Here is a 20,677-nt window from a genome sequence, read left to right as displayed (position 1 = left end):
CCTCTGCTCTTTTTTCCAATTACATTTGCATCATAAATTTGTTTAACCGTTCTTTCCTCGTTCATTCCTTCCATATAATCAAACATCCTTGCATTCTTTCCTTGTATGATTGTTCACATATTCGTTTGAGATTTTGTCTGAATTTTCACTTCATTTAGTCAGCTTTTCAATGTTTTTGACTTTAAGTATCCAGCAGTTTTGATTGAATTAATTCGGTTTTTATCAAATATTTTTTTGACGATTCATTGAGTTTTAATATGTTTTCATGTGACACTGATTGTTTGTTTCAGCATGTTTTCAGATGAGACTCATTCATGTATTAACAATTCAGCAAAAATATCCCTTTGATTGTATTCAAAAAGCGATCATCAATATTTTGAGTGTATCCAAATCTGGATAGTTCTGGATCCAATTACATGATTTTTGCTGTAAATAAATTAACTGGTCAAATTATAAGCTAAAGTAATAAAATGAAAATGATATTTTCTGGCGTTTTTCATATACTTATGTGATTATAATTCAGGATTTGGATCTCACATACATACAAATGAAAGAGTTTCTTCGCAATAAAAAGCTTCTTTTCATCTCATTAATATATATCTCTAGTGAAATTCTAGTGATTCAAGTACAATGTTTCGAAATTGTATCATATAAAGAACTTCCAAGAAATTGAGTAGTGTGGTTGTCAACCATGGGTAGAAATGATGAATGTTTGTAAAGTGATTACTTAAACAAGCCTATGATGGTCTTAAACCCCGTAAATGTCAAGTCTTCCAAGTCTTGAGATGTCGAAAAAATAATATTAAAAAAACGATGTTTATTTTACTCATAATTTTTAAATATCTCACACAATTACCTCCGAAAATTCAAATACGATTGTATAAACAATTAAAGATTAACGGACTGTTTTATTAATTTCGAGAGTACGTTAACAATATAATAAACGAGTTATAAAATATTTAATACTATTCGGAGGGCACTCAAATGCTATTCAGGATTCTTTCACCTTTTCGTACCGAGATTTAATCTGCGACACCCGGAAGAAAGGCTCTCCTCTACAATAACTTCCCCATCCCCTAAACGCACCCCTTTCCCCCCCCCCGCCATCTACCCTCCGACCTTAACACGGTAGAGCAATTATACTCCTAACGCCCACTTATCTTTCACAAGGCGGGGATGATTTCATCTGCGAGCACCTCGAAAACTGCATTCGCTGAAAAATTATTTCAGGAAATTTTCAGCTCTGTAAAAAGATTGAGTGCAGAATGCATTCGTCGATACGAATCGAAGAAAAAAAAGTATAAATAAAACATTTTAAAAAACATGAAAAAAAACACAATTGATTCATAACAAAATAAATGCGAACGTATTAAATGTTATTTTTAAGTTGTATTTTATTTTTTGACATCTCATCGAAGATGAAGAAGAATATGGAAGTATGGGCATTTACATGGCTTACGACCATCATAGGCAAGTTTAAGTGATCACTTTACACACGTGTAACATTCAGCAATTCTACCCATGATTGACAACCACACTACTCAAATTTTTGGAAATTCTGTATATACGAACCAACATTGAAACATTGTTCTTAAATCAATAAAACTTCACTAGAGAAATCTATTGGTGAGATGAAAAGAAGCTTTTTATTAAGCAGAAACTCTTTTATTAGTATGTGATATCACTTTACACACGTGTGACATTCACCAGTTCTACCCGCCTATGACGGTCGTAAGCCCCTTAAATGCCCAGACTTCCATATTCTTCTTCATCTTTGATGAGATGTCAAAAAATAACATGAAAAAGTCAATGTTTGTTTTAAATCTGTATGATCATCATTAACATATTGTATCTGTCATGAAAACGTTTACCCCTGAGGGGAAGCGGCGTGATGGTTAGTTAGAAAAAATAACAGTTACCTATTAGTCACATATCCAATATAAAAAAAAACATCAATGTGAATTCAATAAAGGATACCAATTTTGTAGTTTTGTTATTTTGAACTATATAACGGGTGGATGAATAATGATTTTATAATTTGTAATATTTAAATTTATTTCCCTTTGAAAAGACCCAACCCCCCAAAGCTTCACCCAAGCCTCCCTTATAGGGTTTCAACTGGAGGTAATGCTCGTAACTCAGTACTCCATCGGCAAGGGATGAATCTTCCTCTTTCGCACAAACTATCTGTGGAGGATATTACCGGTAGATGTGTTTGTGAAATATTGTGTTACAATGAAATTCCATTAAGGGTTAAAAATATTGGACGAGAGGGTAGGAATATGGATTTAAATTAATGGATAGTTTGTGACTGTGACAAAATCTAGATGTTGAAGCGTAAATCAAGATTACTTTATGGATTTATTATATATGGAGCTTATTTTGTGAAATACGTCGTTTTAATACTATTTAAAACCCTTACCATAATTTATATAAAATTATGTTTCTTCTTCTTCTTCAAACCTTTATCCACTCCCGATGGTGTATAGGGCACTGCATAATATAAACGCAGTGTTATCTCGATCATGAACACGTGAATGAAAGGTGATAGCCCTCTGCTTAAAACTACATTATCTTTATTTTATTATTTAAAATGCAGTTTCACCGAGAAATGTCAGCACAAAACTTAAATCTATTTTAATTTATACGTAGATAAACCCAGGGCGTGCATTCCATATAGGCAGAAAAGCAGTGCCTATCCTAACTTACCCGCGTGACATATAAAAACGCAACCAGTACCTACCCTACCTTGCTAATTAGTACCAGCTTACCTTACTACCTACCTCTACTGCCTACCCTAGTAAGTGGTGCCTAGCTTGCTCCTTACCTCTACTGCCTACTCTAATTAATAATCTGTGCACGCCACTGGAAATACCCAAGATATAGTCATCTACCACCTCTGTCTTATACGGTACATTATCTCATTTTTCGATTAAACCACGTCTCATTTTTATTTGCCCATATAACTGGATTTATATAATATCGGTCTTATCTTTCTCGTTCATGGTTTTTGTTTTATTATTTGAATAACATTGAAATTTCCGCATAAAATGAAAAATATCAATTTATCACTCTTTGTGCTACGTCATGCAATCATTAATTATTTGGTCCTGTTTTCGGCAATATGAAATGTACAGTCAGAGACAAAAGTACCGCACCATATCTTATATTAGCATTGATTACTTCAGTCATTACAAGTTGGCAGAAGAAAGAATATATTTTGAGTGTGTCCAAATGTTTGTTCAGAAACACTAGGTTATGTTTTCACTTTTTATTTATTTTACCAAGCCTCCACTCGTTTACGAGTGATTTAAGATTTAACAAATACAATACATTGTAATAACAATAAAAGAAATAAGAGGAAATAGAGATGCAAGCAAAAAAATACTTAACTGATTTTCAGTAAATCGACTAAAGTCGCCCGAGCTCGACTGTAGTCCATGGCTTAAACAATTAAAAGGAATTATATGGAAAACTTAATTTTTTTATGGAAAACTTGCATTTTTCAAATAAATTTTTATTTTTTCCTTAACGCGTTCAAAGAGTTGAAGAAAATATAAAATAAACTATATTTCGTAAGGTAAAAGCAACGTTAACTTTGTCGTATGGTAATACTTTTTTTCTCTCTTTCAAAATTCTATTTTTGTTTAAATGTCAGACCGTATTAATTTTATTTTAATGACCCGATGAATGGTGAAAAATGAGTGTTACCAAGATTGAGTGTTACCTTATTTCATCTGTCATAAATCGTTTTGCCGCTCATTTGTCTGAGAGGTCTCATTTCGACTGCATTCAGTCTACTTTCATCCTTCTTTTGCCAACTCCATGCCTCACTATCACTGTAAATAAAATCTCATATTTATACGTACTATCTGTTGTCTTCCGTTATTGAAAGATATTAGTCAACTCAGGTGTACTATTGCCAAACGCTCTCCAGTCTAATGCCTCCCCCACCCCCAGAACTATTGCCTCCCCTACCCCCCACCCCCCACTGTGTATCCGCCCACCACTTGGCGCCACGGCAGATATCGATGTATTATTCAATACTGCACATAGATGGCCACGTTTCAACTTACCGCCTCAAGGATCCAACTTATGCCACCCTGATACAAAATAAAATTTTATATTTAAAAAGTTAATATTTAAATCAAATACTTTGTGGTTAGTCACTTTCATTTTTTTGTTGTGGCCATTTTTAAAATTTCAGTAACGTTAGTATACAGGTATAACCTGTTATTTATATTTTTAATATTTAAAGAATTTTCTTTGAGGCTAGTCATTTTTACGTTTTTACATTTTTTTTACAATTAAATGATAGTAATGCTAGTTTATAATCTGTTATTAATATTTGTAATATTTAGCATTTAATTCATATTTTTACTATTTATTTAGTAATATTTTAAATATATAAATACCAGTCTGATGATGTCGGTAAAGACGAAACCCGGTCGCTGGTCAAATAAAAATAAAATGGAGAGGCTAAAAATATTGGTTTTAATCTAATAATATATTAAAAATGCAATTCCATCACGAAGTGTCAGTGGATAATATAAATTTATTATTTGAAATATTTTAAGGTTTTACCATTTATAATAATTAGTTCACAATAAAGATAAATTGTACAAATTATAAAATTAGTACATTGTAAAAGTTCTTTTAACAATACTTTTTTAAAGTATTTTAAGTATTTAACCACTCAGTAGGTACTTTATATTATTTACTTAATCATATATATATATATATATATATATATATATATATATATATATATATATATATATATATATATATATATATATATATATATATATATATATATATATATATATATATATATATATATATATATATATATATATATATATATATATATATATATATATATATATATATATATATATATATATATATATATATATATATATATATATATATATATATATATTTATATATATATATATATATATATATATATATATATATATATATATATATATATATATATATATATATATATATATATATATATATATATATATATATATATATATATATATATATTTATATATATAAATTTATATATATATATATATATATAGATATATATATATATAGATATATATATATATATATATATATATATATATATATATATATATATATATATATATATATATATATATATATATATATATATATATATATATATATATATATTTATTTATATATATATATATATATATATATATATATATATATATATAAATATATATATATATATACATATATATATATATATATATATATTTATTTTTATTTTATTTTTTTAAATTTATTTATGATTTTTTATTTATAACCCTTATCCGCACCTAATGGTGCATAGGGCACTGCATCGAATTGACGCAGTGTTATCTTGATCATTACTTCATGAAGGCAAGGTGATCTTTCTTGCGCTTCAGGAACCAGTCCAGGGTAATATTAAATAAATATTACAGTGTTAAATCACTAATATTTGTTTTCACCTCCCCCCCTGGGAATCGAACCCGGGACCTCCAGCACGGTAGCTAAACATGCTGACCATTACACCACGGAGGCGGACTGATATATATATACACATACATATATTTGTTCCAAAATTTGAGTAGTAAGTACGGTCATCAACTTTGGGTACAATAATGAATTTACAATTTTTCTACAGGTTTGTGACGTTTTCTACGTCATTTATTGTATTACAAGAATGACTAAAGCCTTACAGTGAATCTTCAATTAATTTTTTAGTGTTTTTGCTTTTTTAATTAGTTTGTCAGTCGAGAAACATTTCAAAAGCCTTTGTTTTACAATTTTCTTATAATTAATTGCTAATACTGTCTTGCAAATTAATTTATCTACCCGACTTTGTATCAAAATATCTCGTTTAGTAAATTCTGTGCCAGTCACAACACAATTCCCGTTGAACGTAGATCCTTTTCAGGGGATATCTGAAGGCAGGCATTGTCCGCAGTCTCGCCATTGAAGGCTGCATCTGCTTCCTGCAATACCCTAAAAGCCTTATTGACACAGACGGAGAGCGCATGGAGTATATTCCAAATGTCATATTCAAACAACGCGGAATCGTGATATGCATTCAGGAATTATGTAGGATTGACGCCAAAATAGGCTTTAGAATGAAGTGCAATATAAACATACTGGATCTAGTATACCTTGCTGGTTATATGGTAAAAACAAAATATCATTTGTGACATATCAACAGAGCTTACGAGCTGTCATAGGCCGAATAAGTGATCATTTAACACGTGTAATATTCACTCTTCCACACATGTTTGACAACCACACTACTCAAATTCTCGTAACTTATATATATATATATATATATATATATATATATATATATATATATATATATATATATATATATATATATACATACATATGTAGTAAAATACCTAGGTACCAACCTATACATTTTATTAAGTACTTACAAATAGTACCTACATAAAACAGTTCTACCACCAGATGTTGCATGCGTCGCACTGAATAAAACAAAAGACATCAGAAATAAAACAAAAGACATTGTTAACTGTCAGAATCAGATAGATAGAAAATTATTGTAAAGATTAATTAAGAATAAACTTTTACTGTCGTTTCTTTAATTACAAAGCAACACATTGTTTATTTTATTATTATACACCCACTTTACATATTATTTACACCCAATTTACGAAGAAAAATATTACCACGTTATATATATATAGAGTTGATTGATAGATGTCTGACGCTTCGATCGGCTACAACTGCAATGGGCAAAGTGATCTAACCAGCTCGCAACCAGCGCATTAAATTTGGCGAGCGTGCCTTTGCTGTTGCGGAACTGATGGCGTGGAAAGCTCTTCCACCAATGGTTAGAAATAGTGAGAGTGAGATGAAAAAAAACAAATTTGTTTGCTAAATCATTTCCACCATAGTATTTTCCCCAATTCATTCACAGCGAAGCGCCCTTGATGTAGTATTTTACGAAAATGGCTCTATATAAATTATCCAAAAATTAACAATAAATATGGGAGTCGAACACTGCAATATATCGTTCCGAACATTTTAAATTTATTGCCGATTGATTTTAGAGGTTAAAACACAATATGGAACAAAGGCAAAATAAAGGAATGGGTGAATGATCAAGAGTTAATTTTATGAAAATTGTAAAATGTTTTTATTCTTAATTTTTCTCTCTTTTATGTGTATATATTAGGTTAAAATGGTTAAAAACAACAACAAAAAATGTATTAAAAAAGAACTCCACCGACAAGACACACAAGGTGGCTTGGTGAGTCTCTTGGTGGGATTTTAAATGTATTTCACATTGTGATTTAAATAAATGTACACAATTAATGTTCATAAAAAAATTACATTAAATGACGTTGATGAAGAAAATTTTATTTTCCGAAAACTGGTGGGATCATTTGAAAGTTTACAAAGAACGAATACAGCAAGAGTGCTTTTGCTTTATGGTTGGGTGCGACCTTTAAGGCAACAGTGGGCGGTCGAGTCCATCGTCCTTCTCATCCTTCTTCAAGCGCCTACGCGACATATTGTCATAATATTATATCGTGTTTCCATTCCAGGGATTTTAATCCTTGTAATAAATTCCGATCAATTGGAATGCTCGCTCATCTGGTGAAAACCGATCGTAACAAAAAAAAATAACAACATTTTGAGTATCCAAATCCTTTTTCATAAATCTGGGTGTCTTCGCTTATTATTATTAAACCCTTATCCACACCCGATGGTGCATAGGGCACTACATCATAAAACCGTAGTGTTAGAAGTCTGAGTATTTACAGGGATTACTGTCTTACGATAGGCTGATTTATGAGATCATTTTATATACGTGTAACATTCATATATACATACATGTAACCCTTATCCGCACCCGATGGTATATAGGGCACTGCATCATATAAACCCAGTGTTATCTTGATCGTTAACACATGAAGAAAGGTAATCAGCCCCCCGCTTCAGGTACCAGTCCAGGGTAACATTGAATAAATATAAGATTGAAAAATAGCCTATATTTATTTGACCCCCCCCCTGGGAATCGAACCCGCGACCTCCTGTACGGTAGCTTAGCTCGCCGACCATTACACTTCGGACGCGTCTTGGCTAAGGAGTTATTTTTACATATTAAAAATAATAATAACTGGTCAAATTATAAGATACATAAAATTTTAAGATCATGTTTTCAGGGGTATTTCAGTATGTAAAAATAATCCGTGGATCAGATCTTGCATACATAAAAAAGGTCTGTGCTAAATAAAAGCTTTCCCAATCCATCAAAGATGACTTTTGTGAACTCTGAATGTACAGTGTCATGAGATTAATGATATATGTGGGAGTTCCAAAAATTATAGTAGTGTGGTTTGTTAATCATGAGTAAAATGGTGAATGTGGCACGTGTGTTAAGTGATCACTTAACCAGCCTATGGCAGGTTATAAGCCATGTAAATACTTAGAATTACAAGTTTTTCTTCATCTATGTTGAGATATCAAAGGCTAACTGTATCATGAGATTAATAATAAATCTAGAAGTTAAAAAAAAATTGAGTAGTGTGGTTATCAAACATGGGTAAAATATTAAGTGTTACATGTGTATAAAACGATGAAACTTAAACCAGCCTACGATAGGTCGTTAGCCCTTTATATGCCCCGACATACATGTTCTTCTTCCTCTATGTTAAGATATCGAAGGTTTATGATCATTTATGAATAAACTGGGTTGTTTTATGTATTAATTTTAAATCAAACACAGATTTTTTGAGTCTACTAAGTTGTATTTTATTAACAAAAACACATAAAAAATTATATTGTGACAAATTATTGCTGCACGTGTTAAAATTGTCACTTAAAATTGTATAGCTACATACGGACCGTAGTCCATTTGATCTTCACATTCGTTTGATAATGCCCTAACAAGGCGAAACAATTGTCACTATATAATTTTTTATGTGTTTTGTTAGTAAAATACAACTTAGTTGACTCAATAAATCTGTTTGATTTAAAATTAATACATAAATTAAAATGGAGTTCTACAAATTAAACGCCAGATCAATAAATAAACTGGGTTGTCATAAAATATTTACCCTACCAGGAGTACAGGAATCAGACGCACGTAACGGTTTAGTGAAAATCCAGAATGAAAATTGTTGTATTTTATATGACATAATTAGATCTAATTGGCTGGCCGACGTTGAGAGCCTTTCGTCTCGATCGCATTGTTGGGAAATCCTCCAGATAAGATAAGATCTCCATTTTCGCAGGATTCTGATTAATTCCCAAAATAATTACGTTTTGGTTGAAAGGAATAATAATGATTTCATCTTCGCATTAGGGCCAAGCTTCGAGATGCTCTCCAATCGTATTTGATTGGATATCGGAATAATACCAATCGTGGTAAAAAAAAATACAAGTGGTGGATTGTACACTGAAGCAATTTCTTTATAATACAATGTAACATTTATACGTAAACAAACACACACATATATATATGTATATATATATATATATATATATATATATATATATATATATATATATATATATATATATATATATATATATATATATATATATATATATATATATATATATATATATATATATATATATATTTATATATATATGCAGGGTGTCCTACGTATTTCTTTTAAGGGGTGTTAGGCCAGCTTATGACTCACCAAAAAATGAAAATATGACCTCAGTAAAAGTGCCTTAGTTTTCCAGATATTTCCACTTTTATGAATTTCCCGAACATCTACGCCTTATATCTGTTTTTTGAGTGCCACTTTTTAATTTTTCATAATTTAGGATTAAAATTTTTGTTTCATAATACTGAATAATTATTCTGTTGATCACAGTTCAAAATATTACCAATACTGGCTTGCCTAGGTGGAAAAAAATATGAATGCCCGGTCAATGATTTTAAAATAACTCTTCACCCTGAAAAAAAAAATTTATGACGCTAACCTGGCAAGTTATTTTAAAAGTTTGTTTAATTTATATAATTTTATAAACGGTAAAAAATTAATTAAAATTATTATATTTTACTAAAGGAAAAAAGATATTGCTTATTAAATGTAATATGAGCTGATTTTATAATTTATATATTATAGTATAGAAATTTCTCATTTAAGTAAAACTGGTTTTTGTTTAGATAAATAAGAAAAACAATCTTCTTTTTCTTCTCCTTCTTTTAGGAATAGGTCCTGTCATTCTCGGGTCGCTCCTGGGAGGTGGAAGACCAGCTATCCTTTTCATCGTTTAGGTGGTCTTCCTGGGGGTCTGATCCCGCCTATGCTGCTGTCCGCTGCCACCCTCACCACTCGATCCGAACTCGCTCTTCTCACATGATCTCTCCAGAAACGTCTTCTTTCTCTTCCCCATCGCACAACATCTTCAACATCGCAGATTTTTCTTATATCTGAGTTTCTTACTCTGTCGCGAAGTGTTAGGCCTGCAATAGGTCGTAGAGTCTTCATTTCGGATGTCCTAAGAAGGCTTTTTGTAAAACATTTTTTTTGTTTTTAAGTAAAACAATCAATAAAGACTTACCCATTATAAATAACCAACTAAATTTAACTTCGAGTCCACTTTTGAAAATATTCCTACTGTGTTTTATTTGTCTTCTTTCTCTCTTTTAAAATTTAATTTTTAAACAAATGTCCAATCGTAATAATGTGATTTTTATGACCTGACGATGGAAGGATTTTCCGATATCGGTAGTCACGAATAAGTGTTTATAAAAGTGGTATTACACAAAGTAATCAAAAGATGATAAGGAGAATGTTTTTGTTAGGTAATATACCCATAATAAAACAAGGTTTTTGTTGGATTGAATTCTACATTTATTTATGTTTATCTTAATACGTGTCGCGTTTCGTCTTCTTAGGACATTATCAAACACTGACTAAAAATATTTAAAAAATGTCTTTATATAGTAACAATATAAGGACATTTTGTAAATATTTTAAGTAAGTGTTTGATAATGTCCTAAGAAGACGAAACGCGTCACGTATTAAGATATACACAAATAAATGTAGAATTCAATCCAATAAAAACCTTGTTTTATTTTGGATATATTACCCAACAATTCAATATAGAATTCTACCAACTGTCTGCAATGTCAATAAATTAAGAATGTTTTAACCTATTTTTTTTATGTTAATAAGTAAACGCTTTAAATATTAATAGTATTGAGAATGTTTTGATTATATTCTTCTTCATCTATATTCAGATGTTATAGCGTAAATGAAAAGCCGTCCACTTTCGTTGCTCATTCGCCGAGAATTGTTGGATTTTCACTAAAATTTCCCACTGCATTGTTGAGAGCGTATTTTTCATCCCTTGTTGGAGTGTTTGCCTTCCATTGTAGTAGCTGTAGTGGCCCATTGTTGTGCATTTAGCTGCTGCAGGTGTGACGACGTGGCGGTGACGGGGTTAGTTTGGAGACAGGGGTGGTCGTAGCCTCGGGGAACGTGCGACGAGTTCTAACGGATTTTTTTATGTTACCAATATGGAACTGTATTATAATATTTAAAAAAATTAGATATCACTCCTAGTTTTGAATTAACGATATATATATATATATATATATATATATATATATATATATATATATATATATATATATATATATATATATATATATATATATATATATATATATATATATATATATTTATGTATATATATATATATATATATAAATATATATATATATATATATATATATATATATATATATATATATATATATATATATATATATATATATATATATATATATATATATATATATATATATATATATATATATATATATATATATATATATATATATATATATATATATATATATATATATATATATATATATATATATATATATATATATATATATATATATATATATATATATATATATATATATATATATATATATGAAATAAAATACCTAGGTACCTACCAATACATTTTATTAAGTACTTACATATAGTACCTACATAAAGCAGATCTACCACCAGATGTCGCATGCGTCGCACTGAATAAAACAAAAGACATCAGATAGAAAAAAATAGAATATTCTGAACTGTCAGAATCAGATAGATAGATATAAAAATATTGTAAAGACAAATTAAGAATAAACTTTAATTACAAAGCAACACATTGTTTATTTTATTATTATACACCCACTTTACTGATTATTTACACCCAATTTACAAAGAAAAATATTACCACGTTATATATATACACATATATGGGCTAGCTGCTGACACCAAGGATATCAGAAGGCAGTATATTCATCATTATGAATCAATATTTGTCGGTGTTTGGATTCGTTTCAAAGCAATAAAAAAAGTATGTTTTAATATTATTTTTTGACATCTCATCAAAGATGAAGAAGAATACGGTCGTCAGCCCCGCAAATGCCCAGACTTCCATATTCTTCTTCATCTTTGATGAGATGTCAAAAAATAATATGAAAATAACTCCTGTAATTGGAGATAATCCAGATTTTGTGAACAAGTATTTGGACACACTTAAAATGTTTTTAAAAAAGTATGTTTTTGTTGACTTTCATATTATATAATAATTGTTCAATTTTGTGAGATGAAGAGTACAGTCCCTTAAATACCAGACATGGGTGATATTAAATAAGTATAATGGTGGAAGAAAACTAATATTTCCTTTAATATAGTTGTTTCTAAATTTAGAAACATGCTTTCATTGGTTGTGAACCTATTTAAAATAATGCAAATATATGTATTCCAATATGTGAAGCTCATTCGTATGCAATAAAATGAAGTTTCAACTTTCCGAAGTTTCACCGGGCGGTTGAATCGCCCGGTGCGAACTTCGCCCCCACACCCAGAGAACAATGCAATTTATGAGCTTTTACCTTTGTTCTCCGCCGGGAGATGGCACCTGAGAGGCGCTTCTGTTAACTTTCTTGCCTTTTCTCGCTTCGCTCCATCTCGCTCTCTAATGACGCCATTTCACTTTCTTCCCAAGAGATGAAATCTTTTTTTAGAAACTCGTGTTTTGATGCGAATTAAAATAAGAGTTCGGAGAGATACTTTTCCTTTAAATGCTTTTTTTCCTTCATTGAAAACATCTTGACTCTTTGAGGCACAAAATTAGAGACAATATAAAAGCCCAGAGTTGCTCAGAATTTTATTAATTGAAAACTTTACAGAACTATGATCATCACCAATCATGACAAATCCAAGATCGGTGGCTTCGCACAGTATGTATGCGACGCTTATTGGAGAACATTGTTAACTGTTGGCAGTTATGTATGGAAGCGGAGCATGGAGTTGGCAAAAGAAGGATGAAAGCAGACCGAATGCAGTCGAAATGAGATCCCTTAGACGAACGTGTGGCAAAAACGATGTTTGATAGATGTTCGAATGATGAAATAAGGAAATACTGCAAGGCTGAGACTAGCATTATCGATAAAATTAAGAAAGGTGTGTCGAGATGGTTTGGACATGTGGAACATATGAGTCAAGAAAGAACGGTTAAACAAATTTATGAGGCGAATGTAGTTGGAAAAGGAAGCAGAGGAAGAGCTAGGAAAACTTGGCACAATCAAGTAAGTCAAATACTTGACAGCAGCCGGGTCAGGAGTCGTAATAATCGTCGGGTATGTGTGAGAAGATGCATGAAAGAAGAGGCGAAGAATGTTTGCAAAGATAGAGTGGTGTGGCATTCGATTCTCTCTGCCTACCCCTGCGGGGAAGCGGCGTCATGGTTAGTTAGATAGTTTAGTTGTTAACTGTTAAGATTGGTGGGAGATAATACAAACATATGTGCTTTAAGTCTTTTTTTCCATATTTTGTGTGTATATTAGGTTAAAATGGATAGATAAAAATAATTAAAAATGTATATAAAAAGAACTCCAACAACAAGACACACAAGGTGGCTTGGCGGGTCTCTACAAAAAATATTTTAAATATGTTTAAAATTGTTCTTTAAATAAATGTAAACAATGTATGTTAATAAAAAAATTAAATAAATAAATAAAAAATATACGAAAAGTAATGTAAGTATATATTTCTTTTGTATATTAAAAGCATTGTTAACATTGTGGTATGGTTATATGACACTCTCCTCATCATTCACAATTAATAAAATCTACTTTTAATAAAAATAAAAACAATGAAATTTAACTTCAGTCCGCTTTTAAAAATATTACCATTTCGATTCCTTTATCTTCTTCGTCTCTCTTTCAAAGAATAATAATAATAATTCCTGGTGATGGAACGGTTATTCAGAAACTGGTAGCCATGAATTATTGTTTTTAAGTGGTATTACAAAAAGTAAACGATGAATAAGGAGAGTGTTAAAATAGTATGTATAATATTTAATATTATCCTAGCTGACCACCTATCCTTCGTATATTTTACAATTACTTCCATACGATACAGTGACCTATGCACCATTGGGTGTAGATAAGGGTAAGAAAAGAAGTAAATAAAACGATCTCCTATTTTTCTTTTGCTTATATTTTCTTTTACTTCTATACACAACTTTACGAATATCTCAAGATTATTCCCCTAAACATTCAAATTAGGGATGTACTTAAATAAATACTGTTTTACTTGTCCCTCATTTACTTTAATTTCGTAAATCTATTAAATTTACTTTCTGAACGCAGACCCGCTTAAAAGTTGGGCAAAGTTTTAAATATAGCACCATCTGTTGGGAGCTTTTTCAACTACAAGTCTAATTTATTTTCCTCCCGCTGGGCGGCGCTAGAGGTTCTATTTCAAATTAAAGCGATGCCTGAATTAATGAATTATAACCGAATAATAATAAATAAATAATTCAACAGAGGCTTCCGTTTACTTGGGGGCATCGTATAGTGGTGTTTTCATTTGTGTTTTTTTTCCATGAACTCCTTTACTAACAGATGATGTATGAATATACATATCTGTATGTTTATTATACATATCGTAGTCGTACAGGAGAAAGTGACCAACTAACAAAACGTAAAATGTTCAGGAGGGCCATTTAAGTCACTTTTGCTTGGTAAGAAAATAAACATCAATGCATTTAGTCATTTTCAACAAGTCAATATAGGTACTATACTTCCAAGTTTTAAATCCTTTGGGATTTTTTTCAGGCCAATTTCAAGCCAGAAAGATATCAAATAGTCAATGATCACGTTTTCATAAAAAATGCAATTACAACATTTTGAGTGTGTCCAAATACTTGTTCACAAAATCTGGATTATCTCCAATTACAGGAGTTATTTTCATATTATTTTTTGACATCTCATCAAAGATGAAGAAGAATATGGAAGTCTGGGCATTTACGGGGCTGACGACCGTCATAGGCTGTAAAAGTACACGTGTGTAAAGTGATCACTTAAAGTGATCCTATGACGGTCGTCAGCCCCGTAAATGCCCAGACTTCCGTATTCTTCTTCATCTTTGATGAGATTTCAAAAAATAATATGAAAATGCAATTGGTCACTTTCTCCTGTATGACTACGATATATAGATGATACATGAAAAAATTAAGCAAAAAATAGAATATCATTAATTAATTTCATTAAAGTTATACTCGTACATATACAATTTAGTAAGTTACCGGTTGCGCAAGGAGACAGATGTGTCTCCATGGACATTTTTTTAGAATGTATATATTTGATTATACATATATTGAAAACATATTTTCATTACTCCTTACCTTCCAATTACGCTTTTCTTTTCAAAACCATATATTTCTCTTTTTTTTAAAGTTTTTACAATACAAAAAGGGGGTTTATGCAACAAATTCAATAACGTTAAATGTTAAAAAAATATATATTAAAAACATTTTTTTACTGTAAGGATCGTCGTAAGAAACAACAACTTTTTTATGGACACAAAATATTTAAAATAACTCATAAGTAAATTTGAATTATTTTTAACGTGTGTCAAAATCCTTCATCACAAATTTGTTATTTTATGTGTTGCTTAAATTGCAAGTAAGTTCTCATTGCTGCAAATTATAAGTTTTTTTAACATTAAAATTTACCTTCTTTAACAGTACTGGTTTTAATATTTTAATTCATTGTTTTGGCTGTCACTATATATTTGTTTTTAATTTAAGTATTACCTAACTTCCGATACATTTTCAAGTAAAACTTTAATTAAAAATAATTTGATTTTTCCCTAAATCCAATAGTGGTATTTTTCAGGAGTGTATTGGATAATAATTAAGAATTTATCACCATCTTTCGTATATGTATGTATAGTTTTTCACAATGTAAACAAAAAAATATTAGTTGTTTTTGGTTAGTTTCTCCCTGAATTTGATAAATGTGTTTTAAGGAGTGTATTGGATATTGATTCCATATTTAAGACCATATTTTATATTTGCAGCTTTTCACAAAGTTAAAATAAAATATAGGTTAGTTTTGCCTTGTTTTGCCCTGAATTTTAAAAATGTATTTTACAGTAGTGTATGGGTAATAATTCAGTATTTACTCGTATAATTATCTTTTATATACAATTTATAGTTTTTCACAAAGTTAATATGAAATAAAGGTTAGTTTTGCCCAGAATTTCAAAAATGTATTTGACAGTAGTGTACTGGATAATAATTCAGTATTTATAATAATCTTTTATATACAATTTATGGATTTTCACAAAGTTTATATAAAATATAGGTTAGTTTTGCCCTGAATTTGCTAATGCTATTTTTAGGAGCGTATTGGGGATATTGTTTCAGTATTTATGAGCATAGTTTTTCATCGTTTTCAGAAGCTGAAAGGCTGGGCAGGCATCCGCGCGTGGTGCGTGGCGTGGTGGCACTCGGGCAGAGACGATTACGACGAGGACTTGGAGGACCCCTCGGACATGGGCTACGCCACCCCCGTGTCTATAGAGACGCCCCTCCAGAGCTCCGTTTCGAGGTATTCAGCACCCCCGCTCTATTATTTGAACAGACCTACAGACTACACACGAGCAACCGACCGGAGGAAATGGACAGAAGGGGCAGAGGCCTATATCCAGCAGTAAAAGACAGAGGGCTCATGAAGAAGACAGACTATACGAAACTCAATCCTACTATATGGACTTATTTACTACCAAATATATTTTCTAGAATAAAATAATAAGTGTGTAATTTTTTCCAGAAAAAAATTATTTGACCAGCAACCGGGTTTCGTCGTAACCGAGATCACCGGTCTGATGATATCGGTTACGACGAAACCCGGTTGCTGGAAAAATGAAATTCACCTGGAAAAAAATACATAGGTGATATTTTATTATATAAAATGCAGTTCCACTAAGAAATATCAGTACAAAACTTCAATCTAAATATATTTTCAATTGTCCATTAAATTAATAAAAATTAAGCCGATAATAATCTTAATGGTATTAAAGTAAAACCAGATCGTTCATATTACACACTGTGCGACGCCGGGAATCAACATTGAAGATAAATACTCCTCATACACACTTCTCTTAAGGGGTAAACTCTCATAATCGAAAAAGTTATATTGATCCTTCCTATTTTTTTTTATTACACATATTTTTATTCATGGAGAACTAAACAAAACAGTTCCATGAAGTTATGCACATATTAAATAACAATAACTTGTACCGTTCCAGTTATAAAATTCCGCATTTATAAAAACACCTTGAAGAGTTTCCAAAAAAACCTTATCATATAACACTTTTTTTTAATTTATCGAATTTTTAACTTCTAAGTAAAATTCTAGATATATACTTAGAAGTCAGAAAACAGACGAAGAAGACTATGAAAGTCTAAGTATTTACAGAGCTTAAGCCCTGTAAATACCTACTTATGCAATGAAAATACCTAAACATCCCTAGACTTTTTTTTAAAGATGGGAATTGCATTTATTATTCATTATTTAATTTGAATTTTACTTGGTAAATATAATTTTTCTTAAAATCTAATTATGTGACACGTATTCCGATGCATTCCGCATCATTTTCAAACTTCAGAGTTGCTAAAATTCTAAATTTTAGAGTTGTATCCTTGGGACGTTGAATGAAGAAGAGGGGGTAGGAGCTGTTTCATATTTTTATTTAGGCAGTTCCTTGTAGCTAAAATGTTAATATAAATATCTTTAAAAAGATATATTAGTAAAATGTGAAAGTAGCTCATTTACAATTCTCTTTTTTGAATAATACACAAATTATGTAGAGAAAAATTCAAAGGGTACAAATGAAGTGTATTCCGAGAATTCCTAATAGTGACACTTTTAGATACTTCACGGGCAGTTTGTCAGAGCTTGGATTTCATTTTTTTAATAATTCAGCAACACTTTTCTCACTTTGGCCGTGAACGTAAAATGAATAAAATATCAATTTAGTACTTTGAATGTAATTAAGTATCCCTGCGAATCTTTCGTAAAAGGATAATTAAATTATTCCAGGTGTACGTCGCTGAACGTGATTCGCGACCCCTACGCGCTGCGAGTGGGCCAGGGGGGCGGCGGGGGGCTGGGCGAGGGGGGCGCCTCGCCGCTGCGCCCCGCGCCCGCCACGGCCCCCGCCTCGGCGCCCCGCGACTGCCGCAGCCTGCCCGCGGCCAGGTCGCTCTCCACGGACTCCATCTACACCATCCTCATCCGCCTGCCGCCGGACGGCTCGGCCAGCGCGGGCCCCGAGCGCGCGCCCAGCATCAAGATGATCCCCGAGGACGTGCCGGGCCCGAGCCCTAACAGGGTGCGGACCCCCCAGCCGCCCCACAGAGGCGACAGCGAGTTCAACATCTCCCTGAACCCTTCGGGACTCAACCACAACAACCTCAACAGGAGAGCTTCGCACATCCCAGACGTGCGAATACCTCTAAACGCCAAGATAATCCCTAAGAACTTCGCCAACAAAACTACACTCCTCACCACCCATACCAAACAACAAGTCAAGAAAAAAAAGAAGACCCAAGAGAAAAAACAAGAAACTAAAGCGGCAAAAACCCTCTCGGCCATCTTGCTATCCTTCATCATCACGTGGACGCCTTACAACATCCTAGTCTTGCTCAAGCCTCTGACGGCTTGCACGGGCTGCATTCCCGAAGAGCTGTGGGACTTCTTCTACGCCTTGTGCTACATCAATTCGACCATCAACCCTATGTGCTACGCGCTCTGCAACGCTTCCTTCAGGAGGACCTACGTTCGCATCCTAACCTGCAAATGGCACAACAGGAACAGAGAAGCCATGACGAGGGGGGTGTACAATTGAACCAGAATGGCACACTTTGGAGTACCGTTCAAACCCTTCTGGGAAGTTCATGCATTATGGTGCTTTCTGAACGAGGGCCTCAGAGTCTCGAGACAAGCAAAGGTGCCCGTTTGAAAAAGTTTTACAAAACGGAATCTCAAACTGTGGGACTCGAGGATGCCGATTTATCACTCCCTCGTGGCGAACTGGGTTTTTTGAAAATGCATTTTGAGAGGTAAATCACTCGAGGTAACGTATTCATTTCGTTTAAAGAACTTAAGGTGCTTTCATTTATCATCCACCATTTTATACCCATCGACAACCATTTGATAAAGTTCTTTATTCATTTGAAAACCGAAATGTATGCGCGACTGGCGATCGATTTGAGATGTAATTCGTACATAGGTAGATTTAAAAAATCAGACTAAAATATCTTCGATGCACATAGAATTAAATAAATCTTTTGGATTATATTTTTGAATAAAATTGATACCCATTAACATTGGACGTCTCTGTATTAAACGTAGACTAACTTCGCTCAAGCGTTTCCGAAACTGAAATATATCTGAACAAAATATTTAAAAAAAAAGGTTTCCCACTGAAACTAATGTACTCATTTACGAACTCGTAGGATAAATTTCAAATATGTGTGTTTTTACATAATTAATATTTACACAAAACTCTTATGTATTTTCGATATCGGTGTGTAACTTAGATTTTTTTATAAATGTACTTAGCGACCCCTGGGCTTTACGTGCTCTATAAATGTTGTAAACCTTCACCTGCCCCGTGTTACGTGTTAACTGAACTTTATAGAATCCCGGTAACACGTATGCGACGCAGAAAAAAAAACTTTTTTTAAATCACGAAAAAGCCAAAATATGACTTAGATCCCTTTGCCAACGAGTCCCGTAATTTATAAGCGTATTAAAAAATTAACCCTGAACCAAAAAAAAAACACGTTTTAAACTTATTTGTAATGTAAATACTTGTAATATTATGACTGATTGTGTAAGATTTTTTGTATTTAAAAAATAATGATAAACTAATTTTTGATTTGTTGAGTATTTTTTATCCATTTGTCCATTTGAACATTACGATAAATCATTGTATCGAGTAAATATACAATACGTAGCGTAGCTGGTCGATCTCCTCATCCACATTTGCAGCTTTCACGACAAGAAAGCGTATTACGAACATTGATTAGCGATTTGAGTTGTTTAGGAATCCAACATGTGTCAAATATGTGCTTTTAAGGATAATATCACGAATTTATGTACATTTTAATGTTTATTTTTGTGTGTTCTTCCATACTAAATTCCATGTAAAATTATTTATTTTTGATGTACGGATATTATTTTTGCAATGGGAAATATGTTAAGAAATGAATTGGAAAATTCCATATATCCAGAGTATCTAAAAGAGTTGTGTATTCCAGACGA

General features: G+C 31.8%; 1 protein-coding gene across 1 annotated transcript in view; it reads left to right on the top strand.

Moving 5' to 3' along the window:
* mAChR-A (muscarinic Acetylcholine Receptor, A-type) overlaps positions 1-20,383 on the top strand; it is a 102,365-nt gene extending 81,982 nt beyond the window's left edge. The window contains exons 4-5 of the mRNA XM_088274718.1: positions 16,803-16,954; positions 18,449-20,383. Of these exons, the coding sequence (XP_088130844.1) occupies positions 16,803-16,954; positions 18,449-19,256 (960 nt within the window). The 3' untranslated portion in view covers positions 19,257-20,383. The remainder of the gene's footprint in view (positions 1-16,802; positions 16,955-18,448) is intronic.
* Positions 20,384-20,677: the final 294 nt, after the last annotated feature.

The sequence above is a fragment of the Brachycentrus maculatus genome, unplaced genomic scaffold, assembly GCF_059751285.1.
Source record: "Brachycentrus maculatus isolate JH-2025_06_01 unplaced genomic scaffold, ASM5975128v1 h1tg000711l, whole genome shotgun sequence".
NCBI lineage: Eukaryota > Metazoa > Arthropoda > Insecta > Trichoptera > Brachycentridae > Brachycentrus > Brachycentrus maculatus.
This window is presented reverse-complemented; position numbering and strand designations above follow the sequence as displayed.